At 47.2% G+C, this 13,952-nt stretch overlaps 2 protein-coding genes across 3 annotated transcripts; one reads left to right on the top strand and one right to left on the bottom strand.

Moving 5' to 3' along the window:
* Nucleotides 1–350: 350 nt before the first annotated feature.
* HIGD1A (HIG1 hypoxia inducible domain family member 1A) lies at nucleotides 351–5,842 on the bottom strand. Of its 2 annotated transcripts, none has more exons than XM_064417300.1 (4): nucleotides 4,637–4,777; nucleotides 3,874–3,981; nucleotides 1,982–2,116; nucleotides 351–1,256 (listed from the first exon to the last, which is right to left on the bottom strand). In XM_064417300.1, exons 2-4 carry the CDS (start codon nucleotides 3,974–3,976, stop codon nucleotides 1,207–1,209), a joined length of 288 nt encoding a protein of 95 aa, XP_064273370.1. In that variant the 5' UTR covers nucleotides 3,977–3,981; nucleotides 4,637–4,777; the 3' UTR covers nucleotides 351–1,206. The 2 variants fall into 2 exon arrangements, with proteins under 2 accessions (XP_064273370.1, XP_064273282.1); XM_064417212.1 differs by lacking the exon at nucleotides 4,637–4,777 and adding an exon at nucleotides 5,791–5,842 and having other exon boundaries at nucleotides 561–1,256.
* Nucleotides 5,843–11,849: 6,007 nt separating this feature from the next.
* ACKR2 (atypical chemokine receptor 2) lies at nucleotides 11,850–12,764 on the top strand. The gene has a single exon (XM_064417098.1). It carries the CDS (start codon nucleotides 11,850–11,852, stop codon nucleotides 12,762–12,764), a length of 915 nt encoding a protein of 304 aa, XP_064273168.1.
* Nucleotides 12,765–13,952: the final 1,188 nt, after the last annotated feature.

Raw genomic sequence — 13,952 nt, 5'->3', positions numbered from 1 at the left:
AAAAGGCGCCGGCGCCCTTCCCCATGTGTGCGGGAGCAGGCAAGGGTGATACCAGCTCGGAGTGATACCAGCTGGGAGTCAAGAACACCGGCTGGGAATTCCCTTTCCACCAGCGCTACACTCTCCTCAGGGCATTTTTATTCTGTTCACGCCATCCCTATGCTACACCATGGGAGCTTCCCCCAACAAATCCATAGGCGAACAGTTATGACCTCCACTGCTGACTTTTATTCGTGTTTAACCTCCCCCTGCTCCGTACAACAGGTCACAGACACGTAGGTGCAGTTTGGATCTTGCATGGGTAACACCTGAGGCTGTCACCATGGAATGTCAGCTGACAGGAAAATATGTGCTTTTATAGAAATTGGCTTTTATTTTATGACTGCTGTTGGAAGTACAAGGAGTTTGAGAGTAAAATAACTTACAGACAAGGATTTTAATACCTCAAAGGTGATTGGGGGCTTTTCACATTTAAATGTTTAAAAATTCTCTGTGGGGAACAGTACTGCAGAAATCAGCTAGATCGTACGCTTTAAAAGCATTAAACCACCAAATTAAAGTTTAGTTTTCACAATCTGTATTTTAAATGTTACATTTAGATGTTACTCAGAAGAACACTGTAAATAAAGCTACAAAATATCATAATCCAAGGGTCTGATACTGCAAAAATAAGGAGCCTGTGTCTTCGTTAACAATGAATAAATATAACATTTAAATAGCTGTGACATACTTATCTCTATGCTTTAAATAAAAAATATACATGTTTATATAGCTCTCAATATTTTAGAAGTCATTTAGTGCTACTGGAAGCTTCTAAATTACAAAGTTGGAGGCAGAGGATAGAAAATGACAGCAAGGCCTTCCTGACATTCCCTGACAGAAGCCAGTTCAGACATCATGGTTTTGGGCAACAACAGCAGAAAAGTCCCCAGTGTTAGGACTGGGTTGAAGGGGAAGATAGAGGGATTGCACTCCACGATATCCCTTAAAAACTGGGATGTGGTGGTGTCAATCAGAGACCCAGACCCCAATAGGTGCTCCCCAGGTCACATTCTGAGGCTGCCAGGTTCAGCACAGTGTACCATACACAAAATAGAACAATTCTCTAATGCCATGTATTATTTGTTTTCCTCTAGAAACCCTCAGTAGGTTTGGAGCTGCAGTACACAGGCCACCACCAGGACAGGGATTTCAGACTGCTTCCCACTATTCCTTGGGCTTCACCACATACTCCTGGAACATGGAATACAGCACCCCTGCAAGACAGAAAAAAAAAAAAAAAAAGGCACAATTGAAGAACTGTGTTACATTAGAAATAATTGGTTTCAAAATCTCAACAGTTCTCAGCAAGACAGAATTTCTCTTCCTCCTCAGCTACATTTTTTTAATAAACACTACAAAATTTTTCATATACAGAGAAGCCAGGTGTGAAAAGATAGAATTTATGAAAATGCAGATCCTGAGCTAATTCTAGTTGATTTTGTGGCCAAAGTCAAGCTTTTCTGATGTTCCTGCTGGGAATGCAGTATGGACAAACAGTGTTTCATGGGATGTACATTTACACACAGAGGAGACCTGAGATGTACAGATCAGAGGCACGGTGTCCCTGTACATTCAGAGACACATTCAATCCTGAATATATATATACATATAAAAATATATATAAAAATATGTAATACCATGGTCTACATGTGCTGTAGATATTCCAGTACATTAAATTCAGAAACAGCAACATATTTAATGTCAGATGAATGTTTTCTTTTTTTGGCCTGTAAGAGGCAGAGATGCAGAACCTCACATTCCACATCCAGACAGAATCAAAACTACTCTGAAATTAAACAGTTCAGTACATAAAATCAGATTACTCCAGAAAGGCTGACTGAGCAACAGTAAGGAGCACAAACACCCTGAAATAAACGTTCTGGATGCTTCCAGGAGGCTCTCCGTGGTTTGCCACTGCCAGCTCCCATTCCATACGTACCACACGTCAGGGCTCCCACGGCGAAGCCCTGCGCTGCCACACGCATGTGGATCAGGTGAAGGGACAGTTTCATGTCACCTCTGTGCTTCAGCTTGTAGAGCCCGTAGGCAACGACGGCGGTGAAGCCAGCCATCCCTGCAAGGCAACGAGAGCATCCCTCTGAGTGCAGATCCGGGGCAGCAGGAGGACTCAAGGGACCCACCTAAACAAAACAGCCTGTGAACCTCTGAGCTGCTCAGGTTGGAAAAGACCCTTAAGATCACCGAGTCCAACCAACTGCCAAGGCCACTGCTAAACCGTGTCCCCAAGTGTCACTTCTGTACAGTTTTTCAGTCCCTATGTGGATGGTGATTCAGCCCTTTCCTAGAAATTTTTCCTGATATCCAGTCTAAACCTCCCCTGGCACAACTTAAGCCTGTTTTGGTCTCTCTCATCACTCCGGTTTTGTGGAGTGGCAAATCCTAGCCCTGGTTTCACTCCAGTGCCACCTCATTCACTGCACACACCAGTGCAGGGAAGAGAAAGATTTCCACCAGCATTAAAATGCCAAAGGATTTTGGCATTACAGCTCAAGGTGTGAGAATTCCCTGGATGTTTTTCAGACAGATCCAGGGCTCCTCACACCTCCTTTCCTGCACAGGCACTCACAGCCAAGACCCCCACCCAGCTGATGCTCAGACTCCCAGTGTGTGGATGCTCCCTGATGTATCACTGGCCTGCTGCAGTTGTTATTTTGGGTGTTGTCACATTTGAACAGGTGCCACCAGGACAGGACAAGTCACATGTTATTGTCCCCAAGCTGTGAGGAGGGAGGCTCCACCAGGTCTCTTTCCCAGGGCCAGAATTCACTGATAGTCCTTCAGCAGGGCAAACAGCCCCAGCTTTGCCAGCTTCAACACTGATGGTTTCACAGAATGCACAGAGAAATGCACAACCTTTCCCAATTCCATCTATTTCATTCCATTTTTAGGATTATTTGCACAGTTCATAGGTGCATGCCAAGTTTTAAGTGCTGTGTATATTTTACTGAGCAGAGCACGGGCAGTTTGTCTTCCTTGAGCCAGAGCATTACCAGTGCCACCAGAAAACCATAAACACTTAATTCACTCTCATTAAACACCAATTAACAGTTTTAGGGCCTTCAGCCCAGCTCTGACACAGGTCAAAGGTGAGTTCTGCCAATCTGCTTCGGGGAACTGGAACTCCTGGAGTTCACAGTACAGCAAGGTGGAGACAAAGTGCAGCGAGCACGGAAGCAGTGACGGAAATCTGCTGGCAAACGCTGGGAACAGCTCACCCTGAGTGACCCTGCTGCTCTCCATTTAAGGTGGCTGGAAATCAAAACGTGTCTTGTGGCACACAAAAGCTGATCCCTGCTCTCCTCACAAGCCTTTTGGGAGTCTCAACAGAGAGGCTGAGAACTTTAACAACTTCCTCAAGCTGGGTGTAACATAAAAGTTACTAAAAAAAATGCATTTAAACTAAGTGATGGCAGCAGAGGCCTGAAATGTTTACCAGACAGGCTGTAATTCAAATCCTTCTAGTTTGTATTTTGATAGCTTTTAAGTCACTTTGTAGTGGTCACATAATTCCCAGGAACTGTGCTCCAGAACAGCTGCACAACTCACTCCTTAACCACTTGACAGCATCACCTTCCCATGTTTTCTAGCCTCACCTAAAAAGCCTTTTTCAGGGTTTGTTGGTTTGGAGATTTTTCTTATCCTTGTAGGTTCTGAGTTTTTTATTTAAGGCAATAGACCTCATTAATTTCCCTCTTTCTTTTAAACTGTTATGGGGAGGTAATTTCTATTTCCTGTTTACAGAAAAAGATGAACAGTGATGGTGTTTCCCACATCAATTGTGCAAACACATTTCTCCATTTTTGAACTCACCAATGGGCACAAACGGCGTCTCCTTAAATTTTTTTATCAGCTTCGAGGTCTGGCTGGTCTCTGTCTCATAGTCAGGGTAAACTGATTCCTGGCTGGGTGACATTGTGGCTGTGAAGACAAAGAACCTCCCTTCAGGTTTTGGAAACCCCAAATAAAGAGAATCTTTAGGGAAAGAAAGTCAGCAAATCCCTTGTGTATTCCATCAGTCACAAATACCCAGGCAGTGAGATACAAGAACAGGCACCATGGACAGATGGCTTAATTCAAGTGAAGCCTTGGGAAGCACAACTGTGCTTACCAGGAGAGGCAAGAATGAAATAAAACAAAAAAAAAAATAGGAGAGCAACAAATTTCTGCTATCAGAGATGGCAGTGACCCCCTCATAGTCACAGAAAGCTTTGGTCACTGCCTGCCTTTCCTTTTAGGAATTCCATGCCTCACCACTCCGCTTGGCTTTCGCAGGCTGGTCCTTTATAGCAGCTCTGACCTCAGCAAAGTTCACCTCTCCCCCCTCATTCCCTGCCAGGAGCAGCAGCCACAGCAGCTGGGTGGGGAAGCACGAGCTGCTGCACAAGGTCAGCCCTGCCTGGCAGCTCCACAGTCACCACAGCCTATCCCACATCTCCAAAACTCCAAATTCCTGGTGGAGAACACAGGGATGGGAAACAGCCACCGCCAAGGAGCTGTTGAGCAAGTCCTCAAGTTGTGCAGACTCGTGTGGGGTCACATCAGGAGGAGAAGTCATCCACAGGTGATTCCTCACCTTCCCCCAAGGAAAATAAAAAGCAGCAACAGCTTGAGAAGGGCTCCACTCACAGAACCATCATCATCACAGTGAGACCATCCTCCAGAACTTCCCAGCTTTTTGTGCTGGGAATTGCACGGATTACACCAAGACCTGTTCCCTCCTCAGTGCTCGTCATAAACACCACTCAGTTAATGACAATTTCTGCCAGTGACACCACAAAGGGCCCTGCTAGAAAAACCTCTACTGCTGTTGTTCAGCTTTGCCACCAACAGCAAAACACAGCTCAGGGGCACTCAGAAAGGCTCCAAGCTCTCAGGATAAACCAAGAGGAATTTCATTAAGCAGGCGCCAGTAACCTTAGGCAAAGGGACATTTCAAAGGTGGCCGTGCTCCGTGGTTACACAGCATTTTGAGCACACCCATGTGAGCAGACTGGCTGGTTCTCAAACCATTTCCTCTGCAAGGCAAAAGGATTTGTGGTCTCTCCACGCCTCCTACAACCACTCTCATTTGCTGAATGTAAATTATAATTTTAGCCTGACTCATTCAGAGAGGGTAACGAGCTCTCCATCACTCAGCATAGGAGGAGACAGCCAGAGGTGAGATTTACACAAGAAAATTATACTAAAAGTGAAACAATTCATCCACCACGGGAAGTTTCTGTGACCTTCAGCCAAGATGGGCACAGGGCAGAAGAAACTGGGTAAGACACAGGGCCCGGCTGCCCTGACCTTGCCCACAGCGAACAGGGAGGTCAGGGCACCTGTGTGACCGGTGTCACCCCGGGGGAGGGACACTGAGGGCGGACCACGGGTGGGAAGGTGACAGGCCCCAGCATCCCTCCCTCCCGGCAAGGGGGAGGCCCTGGGTCCCCCCAGGCTGCCTTCCGCCTGCCCAGCCCCACGTGGGGATCCTTTCCCCCTGAATCCCCAGGCCCCCGCACCCCACGTGGGGACTCTTCCCCACTGCGGCCCCCGGCACCTTCACCGCACTCCGGCCTTCTGCCGCACGCCCCCACACGAGGCCTCTGCTCCACTCCCGCCCCAGTCACCTTCCCCCCACACCGGAGCCCTTCCTCGCCGCAGCCCCAGGCACCCGCCCCCCCTGCAGAGCCCGGGCTGTGTCCCCGGAGGTGCCCGGGTCCCGCCCGCCCCACACCCGGCTCTCACCGCGCTCCCCCGGTACCGGCCGGCGTCTGCCGTGCCCGGCCCCGCCCCTGCCTCTTATTGGCGCCTTCCGCCCCGCCCCTCCGCCGGGACCACAACTCCCGGCGTGCCCCGCGCCCGCGCGCTCGCCCACAGCCAATCCGGAGCGTGGCCGCCACCACCCCTTCCTTATACGGGCGCGGGGGCGGGGCGGGTGGTGACGTGAGCGCGCGGCGCTCCGCATTGCGGCGGGAAGGCGGTGGCGCGGGGCGGCCGGCAGGGGGCGCTGCGGGGCCCAGCCCGGCCTCAGTCCTCCCCTCAGTCCCGGGATCATTCCCGACCTCAGTCCCGGGCTCTTTCCCGGCCTCAGTCCCGGGCTGTGCTTCGCGGTACCGGGAGCTGGGCGGCAGCTCCGAGTCTGGTTTATCCCCAAAACTGCAAAACAGCGGGTTTTCAGGGTGGAAAATCGGCTACTGGTGGTTCTGCGGCTTGTCTGCTTTTCGTGTCAAAAAGTTCCCGTGTTGTCACGCTGTGATGTGGAGGGAGACGGAGAGAGACTGTTGGCAACAGCGTGGAGTGACAGGACAAGGGCGAGAGTTTTAAAGGAAAAGGGAAGCGCTTTAGTTTAGATATTGGAAAGAAATTGTTCCCTGGGAGCTGGTGAGGCCCTGGCACAGGGTGCCCAGAGCAGCTGTGGCTGCCCCTGGATCCCTGGAAGTGCCCGAGGCCAGGCTGGATGGGGCTTGGAGCAGCCTGGCATGGCGGAGGTGTCCCTGCCATGGCAGCGGATGGGATTGTATGGCAAATCCCTCTGGGGAAAGCCAGAGTCCATAAAGGAGCCAGAGGACCCTGCAGCTTGACTCACGTGAAGGCAGAGAGGCCCTGGGCACATCCCCGCGGGGTTTTCTCTCTCGAGGTTCCTCCTTTTATCCCAAACTCTGACCCTCGGTGCCCCTTCCTTCCCCCGCTGGCCGAAGGTGCAGCCTTCCCGAACCACAGATCCCCCCTGAGCAGGTCATTTACCCCAAAGTTTAGAAACTCAGGGTTGTGCGGCCCCATTTGGCTGTTTCAGGAGCCGAGCTGCCCGGGCTCTGTACAAACCCTCTGCTTGAAAAGTTGGTAGAGACATTAAACACCATTTGAAAGCCTTTAACAGCCATCCCCTCACCTGTGGAATTGTTTGTAAAGACATCAGCACACATCTTCCCTTTTAGATGAGATGGTTTTTAAGGTCCTTTCCAATCTCGACACTGTGGGAATCCTTAAAATCAGAGGGTTTTGGGAAAGCTGCAAAAGGCAAGCCTCAGAGACAGTAGAACTTTGATTTGAGCTAAGCAGCAGCCATAAGATTTGTCAGCAGAAAAATTATTTGAGAAGTAGAAAATAAGGACAAATAGAACAATAGCCTGTGTATTAACACTTATCTAAAATAACTCCCAAAGCTACAAAAAAGTATATCTAGTGATATTACAGTATATCTAGAGATATACTATTATAGTAGATACTATGTATCTAGAGATATTAAGAAGTTCTAAGCTTAATAATGGAGCTCTGTGCATTGTATCTTAAAGCTTACAAGCAGGTGTTGTATCCAAAATAAGCAAGCATTGTTTAACCAAAGGTACGTGTGCTTACAGTAGATAGATAGAACTACTGTCAACATGCTTTTACTTTGTGTAATTAGTCAAAAAACTTTTAAAGTGAGTTACAACATTAAGTTCTTTGTATGTTGCCGGGAATGTGAGCTGCTGGCATCTTCCCATTGCCATGACTTTGTAATGAGACTGATGCTGGAAAATTCCTCAGCAGTCCCATCCCGTTTGTGATTGTACATAAACCCTCAACCAGGGACAAACACTTCTGAGATTCTGTGAAATTTGGGCTCTTGCTTAGTCCTTTGCTGAAGAGCTTCCACCTGATGGCAGAATCATGGAATGGTTTGGGTTGGAAAGGACCTTAAAGTTCACCCCATTCCACCCCCTGCCACGGGCAGGGACACCTTCCACCAGGTCAGGTTGCTCCAAGCCCCATCCAGCTTGGAACACTTCCAGGAGTGGCACAGCCACAGCTTCTCTGGCTTTCCCTCAGCCTGATTGTCTTGCTGCTGAGTTATGACATTGACTGTGTTTTCTTGTATTTCAGCTTTCAAGCAGATCTTACCCCCACTCTGTGCCAGGATTTTGATGCCCAAAGACAGCCTAGAAATTGCTCCTGACTTAAACCGTATTCTGGAAGAGAAAGAAGAATCCACTGGGATCCCAAAGATGCCTAAAACCTTCTCCTAAACCTGAGAACATCTTGTCAGAGAAAACCACAAAGATAAATCCTTTTGTCCCCAAGCCCAGTGCTCCTGTGTGATTGTTCCTCCCCATCTCCGAGCTGGGGGAAGGCAGAGCTGCTGCTCCTGCAGGGTCACTCTGTGGCACTCATGTGGCATTTTGGGCAGCATAAAATAAAGTGGCTCAGACAAGCCTGCATCTGTCTAAATGTGCTGCCCATTACCCCTAATCTGGTTACTTTAATTGCCAAAGCCATTAGGGCCCTGCAGGCTGAAAGGAAACAAAAAATCGATGCAATTACCAGCCCTGAAATTGAGTTAAAATCTTGTAATAAATTACAGTGAAGGCCACTTTCTCCAGTGACTCTCAGAGGCACATTTAATTCTCTGCTTCAGGGCAGAAACTCAATTAAAAACAAAAACTTATTTCATTTTAATTGCTGGCCTAATGAAACCTCTGTCACCTGCAGCTTCCTTGTGTGTGTCCAGTGTCTCAGCCACTCTACGAGTGGCTTCTTGCTCACTGCTAATGTGTGTGTTGCACACATATTATAATAATATATATTTCTTACAGGGTGTATTTTAAGAGCAGCAGCAGCTGATGGTGGCAAACATGGAAATGGGCAAAAATAAATAATTTCTCTCTGTGAATCTCTGTGGATGTGGAGCTGTGGCCATCTGCTGTTCTGCTCTCCTGTTTTTACCAGGGTGGTTTGGGGTGAATAAAATGCCCTGGGATTGGCACAGGGGAAGCCTTGGCACATCCAGGGTGTTCCCATGGCCCCGTTTGTTGGTGAGATGAGGAAACAAGCAGGAGAGTGACCACTCACCCATGCTGATGCCAAAAAACTGCTCCAATAAACCACTTCACCAGAAGCAGTTTTAGCAGAGGCCATTTCTGGTCTGGCAGGGGATGAGGATTCTGCAACATCAGATTTCCTGGAAAACACAAGGATTTTTTACAGCAGGAGCTCAGCTGTGGGAGGTGTTGTAGATGTTGTGTTCAAATACAGGGTGGAGATCATTCTTCCAGAGCTGCCAGGGAATGATGAAAAGCAGGAAAACAAGACAAAACCAGGGAGGTTATGCTGAGCTCACATTTCCTGACTGTCCTCTTACACAAACGAAAGAAGTTCCTAAAAGCCTGGTTCAAACCTCTGGCGGGATGGAAAGAGAAGAAGCTCCTGTAAGTGCCTTTTCTGCTTCTTACTTGTAGACAAAGCCTCACAAGAAACCAGGCAAGGCTCTCTTTTGTTTTTGAAAGGTAGCCAGCGTGGGGCTGGGATTAATTCCTGAGCTCAGCCCTCCCTTCCACTCTGAGGTACGGGATGGGGATGTGGACACCAGAGCCAGGCTGATGTGGAGGGAGAAGGGTGTGGCAGAGGGAGAAAAGGCATCTCAGTGGGCTGGAAGAGACCCCAAATGCAAATTTTGGGAATAGTTTGTCCTGGTGTGGGCAGAGGGGGTGTGAGGGGGAAGGTGTTTATGAGTCTCGGATGTTGCTGTGATCAGCAGGGTGTGCAGCTTTGGTTTCCTCTCAAAGGCCTGCAGGGTGAATTTCCTCCAAAATATGATACAGAAAAGAAATTTTAAAAAGCTCATTCCCAGACAAGTCTTTTTGTGGCACTTTTCCATGGCAGATCCCTGCTTTCCCACTGCTCTGTCTGTAGTGCTCTGCAGCACATGCCAAAGAACTGTGAGACAGCACGAAAACATTTCAGTCCAGCTCAAACCCATTTTTCTTTTCAGCTGCCTGGAACTGCCTGGAATGGGTATTTGAGCAATTTCAGTCCTGGGACCACAGCAGGTACGTCCAGAGCTTCACTCTTTACAGCTGCACACCCACTCTGAGCCTGTGGGGTGGAGGGGCACCCCTTTCCCTGGGTGTTTGTGGGGAGGGGGCCATCCCTAAAACCTGCAGATCCACCATGGGATATACCCTCATTGGGATACACAGCACAGCCAGGGACCAACAGTTTCATTTCTGAGTGGCTGCAGAACTCTGCAGGGACAAACAGATCCTTGAGGAGAGACTGAAGCTACACAGCCAGGCCTGTTTGGGATTGCTGGAAAATGAACCTCAGGGAAAAGATGAGTAGCTTTGGCCATGGCTGAAAAAAATGTCTGCTTTAGGGGTGGGGGGTGTTTACATAATTTTTTTCCAAAACTGTTTTTTGTTTTGCTGTCAAAAGATTAACCTTGATTTATAAACTCCTCATTAACCTTCAAAGTCCTAACAGCATCAGGCAAATTCCATCTCCTACTGTTTGAAATGGGCTCCTCAGTGATAGCTTTTTTCCTTGAAAATCAGATCCCAAAAGTAGGAGACTCCCAATCACTCACCATTTCCTGAAATCTGGGCTGCAGCCATCTAAACAGTGACGCCCACAGTTCCAGGGAGTGACCACTGCAGGGGTTATCACATGCCTTGTCTCATGCAGAAGTGATTCCAGCAATGTTCTTCCAGCTGAATCTCTCCCTCTCACCATAATTCAGGACTGGATTCTGGTGCCTACATGTCCTTACCTTGGATGAGTCTTTGAGCAGCCTGGGATAATGGAAGGTGTCCCTGCCCAGGGCTGGAGGGTTGGAACAAGATGTTCTTCAAGGTTCCTTTCAACCCAAACCACTCTGGGATCCTATGAATTCCATATTTTCCACTTAATAATGCCTTTTACCAGAATTCATGTCTTTTTGTCCTAGAGTAGGCATGGAGAAGGGTCTGTGTCCTTCCAGGAGCAGGGAGATGTTCAGCATTTCCCTCTGGGAACAGCCCCACTGACATAAAGGTGCTGGTGGCAGGTTCTTCTTTATCAAGAACTGAGATGTTGCTTTCTCAGTAGTGACCCCAGTGAATATAAGCAGCTCACAGTGAGCTGTGGTGGTGGATTTCCTGTAATTTGGAGCAGAAACTTCACTAAAACCTTGTGGTGTTGCCAGGAGGAAGTAGTGACTTTTGTCAGAGGAAACCATGCTCATTCATTTTTAAGTTTTATGTGTCTGAGTAAGGAAAGCAGAATTAATTTGGGGTTTTTTTTTTTTTTTTTTTTTTTGTTTTTTTTTTTTTTTTTTTTTTTTTTTATATGTACAAGTAGACAGCTATCCCCGTGCTTAGGCAAAGGCCAAGTTATTCAGGACACAAAATACTCACCAGACAGTGGCAGAAATTTAAACCCATGAAATTCCAGTACCTGAAGGGAGCCTAAAAGAAAGACAAAGAGGAGCTTTTTACAGGAGCATGGGGGAATGGCTTCCAACTGAAAGAGGGTGGGTTTGGGCCAAATTTAAGGAGGAAGTTCTTTGCTGTGAGGCCCTGACACAGGCTGTCCAGAGAAGCTGCAGCTGTCCCTGGATCCCTGGAAGTGCCCAAGGCCAGGTTGCACAGGGCTTGGAGCAACCTGGGATAGTGGAAGATGTCTCTGCCCATGGCAGGGGTTGGAATGAGATGATCTTGAAGGTCTCTTCCAGCCCAAACCATTCTGTGATTCTATCAACTAAACATCTCTGTGTTTCAGAGATGTGTTTCACATTCACTCTGTGATGTGCTGTTTGCTTCCTGTGTGAATTGGAACAACACTTTGATCCCTTTTCCTTGCTCCTAGGCAGCCCCTGGTCAAATACAACCTGAGGAGTGACAGCAACAACCACAGACACGTGGCTGGATGCTGCAAATTTGAGTGAGTACCCATACGAGTACCTGGATGAGGAGGATTATGGGGTCTATGGCCTCTGCACCAAAGAGGAGGTGCTATCCTTCAGCAGGGTGTTCTTGCCATCATTTTACACCGTGATCTTCCTCGTTGGAATGGCTGGGAATGCCCTCCTGTTTACTGTCCTCCTCATGTACATCAAGAAGAAAAAGAAGATGACTGAGCTGTATCTGCTGAACCTGGTGGTTTCAGACTTCTTCCTGCTACTGACCCTTCCTTTCTGGGCTCTGTACATTTCTCAGTGGGTCACCTGGGACATCTTGTGCCCATTCTTAAATGCCATGTACACTCTGAACTTCTACAGTGGCATCTTCTTTGTGAGCTGCATGAGCCTGGACATGTATCTGCAGATAGTTCATGCTTGGTCTCCTCATAGCTCCACAGTGTGGAGGAATTCCATCCTCATCTTGTTGGTGATGTGGATCCTTTCCATAGCTCTCTCCATTCCTGATGGCCTTTTCACCAGCACAAAGGAAATTCACAACAAAACCATCATGTGCACCCAGGATTATGGCCAGGAACACTTATTTTGGAAAGTTGTCTTTCGGGTGATCCAAAACATCCTGGGATTCCTTTTCCCCTTCCTCTTCATGACCTTCTGCTACTCCCGCATCGCGTGTGTGCTCAACACCTCCCAGATACCTGGCTCCAGGAGAGCTCTCTGCTTAGTCTTTACTCTGGTGGGGGTCTTCTTTGTGCTGTGGTGTCCTTACAACGTTGTGCTCATCCTCCACTCCCTGCAAGATGTCGGTGTGATCAGGAGCTGTGAAAGCAGTAGGAAACTGGACTATGCCCTGCAGATCACGGAGAGCTTGTCCTTTGTCCACTGCTGCCTCAACCCCTTGCTCTATGCTTTTGTGAAGAAACGGTTCAGGGCATATTTGTGCAAGATCCCTCAGGCCATTTTCAGGAGAGGCGCTTTCTTTTCCATCCAGGACTCCCAGACGAGCCCGTCTTGCAGCAGATATGCAGCTGAGATAGAAATGTTGAGCCTCACAAATGCATCATAAATATTTATAATATTTACAATATTTACAATATTTACAATATTTACAATATTTAAAATATTTACATTATTTACATTATGCGTGAGCCCTCTGTCCTGCCCGTGATGGAATTGGTGTGTGAGCCCACAGCACTGTGTAACCAGGTAGTTCATCCTAGCAACAACCTTGAGATGAGGACTTTCCAAACTGGAATTGGAAAAATACATGTGTGTCACCCTGATTTTTGAAGTTTTTCTAAGCCTTCTGATGTTTACATTCTTGTAACGAACTTTCTCACACACTTTATCTAAATAACTTACTGTTTTGCATTCTTTTATAGAAGAAGAGAAATTTAATAGACTGTTGGTTTGTCCAGTGTCATTGGAGAGGTGGCACTGTCACCCTCCAATCCACTGTCACTTTTGGAAATCTATAAATGTTAGAGTCAGAAATTAAAAATGCCTTTTCTTACATTGGAAAAGGTGCGTGTCTGCGTTGTGTTATTTCGTGTCCTATAGTGACACATGTGGGATCTGTTTCTGTTGCAAGTGGAATTATTGTGAAAGAATTGTCCTGGATTTACACCAGTGGAAGAAACCCAGTTTCCATCTGGAGTATGTGAGGCAGTAGCAAACAGAGGATCAGATTTCTCAATGTTGTGCCTTAAAAAATGCAAACTAAAACTTGAGGAGAGATTCTCCTCCTCCCTGGCACGGGCTTTCCATGGAGGGAATTCCAAGCTCATTCATCAGTCCAGAAAGACTGCCAGGGAATGTGTTCTATTTTCTGAGTCTCCTGATGAAGGCGAGGAAATGAAGGAATCTGACTCCATGTTCTTAGAAGGCTAAGTTATTATTTTATGATTTTATATTATATTAAGGATTGTAATACTAAAACTATACTAAACTGTACTAAAGAATACAGAAAGGATACAGACAGAAGGCTAAAGGATACTAATGAAAAGTTTGTGACTTTCTCCAGAGCCCTGATACAGCTGGATGGTAATTGATTATTAAGTAAAAACAATTCACATTAAACTAATAAAACATGCACCTGTTGGTTAAAGAATGCCCAAACTACATTTCAAAGCTGCAAAACACAGGAGAAGCAAATCAGATAATTATTGTTTTCATTTTTCTCTGAGGCTTCTCAGCTTCCCAGGAGATGAATCCTGGGCAAGGAGATTTATCCAGCAAATATGACAGTGACAGG

The sequence above is a fragment of the Passer domesticus genome, chromosome 1 (genome assembly GCF_036417665.1).
Source record: "Passer domesticus isolate bPasDom1 chromosome 1, bPasDom1.hap1, whole genome shotgun sequence".
NCBI lineage: Eukaryota > Metazoa > Chordata > Aves > Passeriformes > Passeridae > Passer > Passer domesticus.
This window is presented reverse-complemented; position numbering and strand designations above follow the sequence as displayed.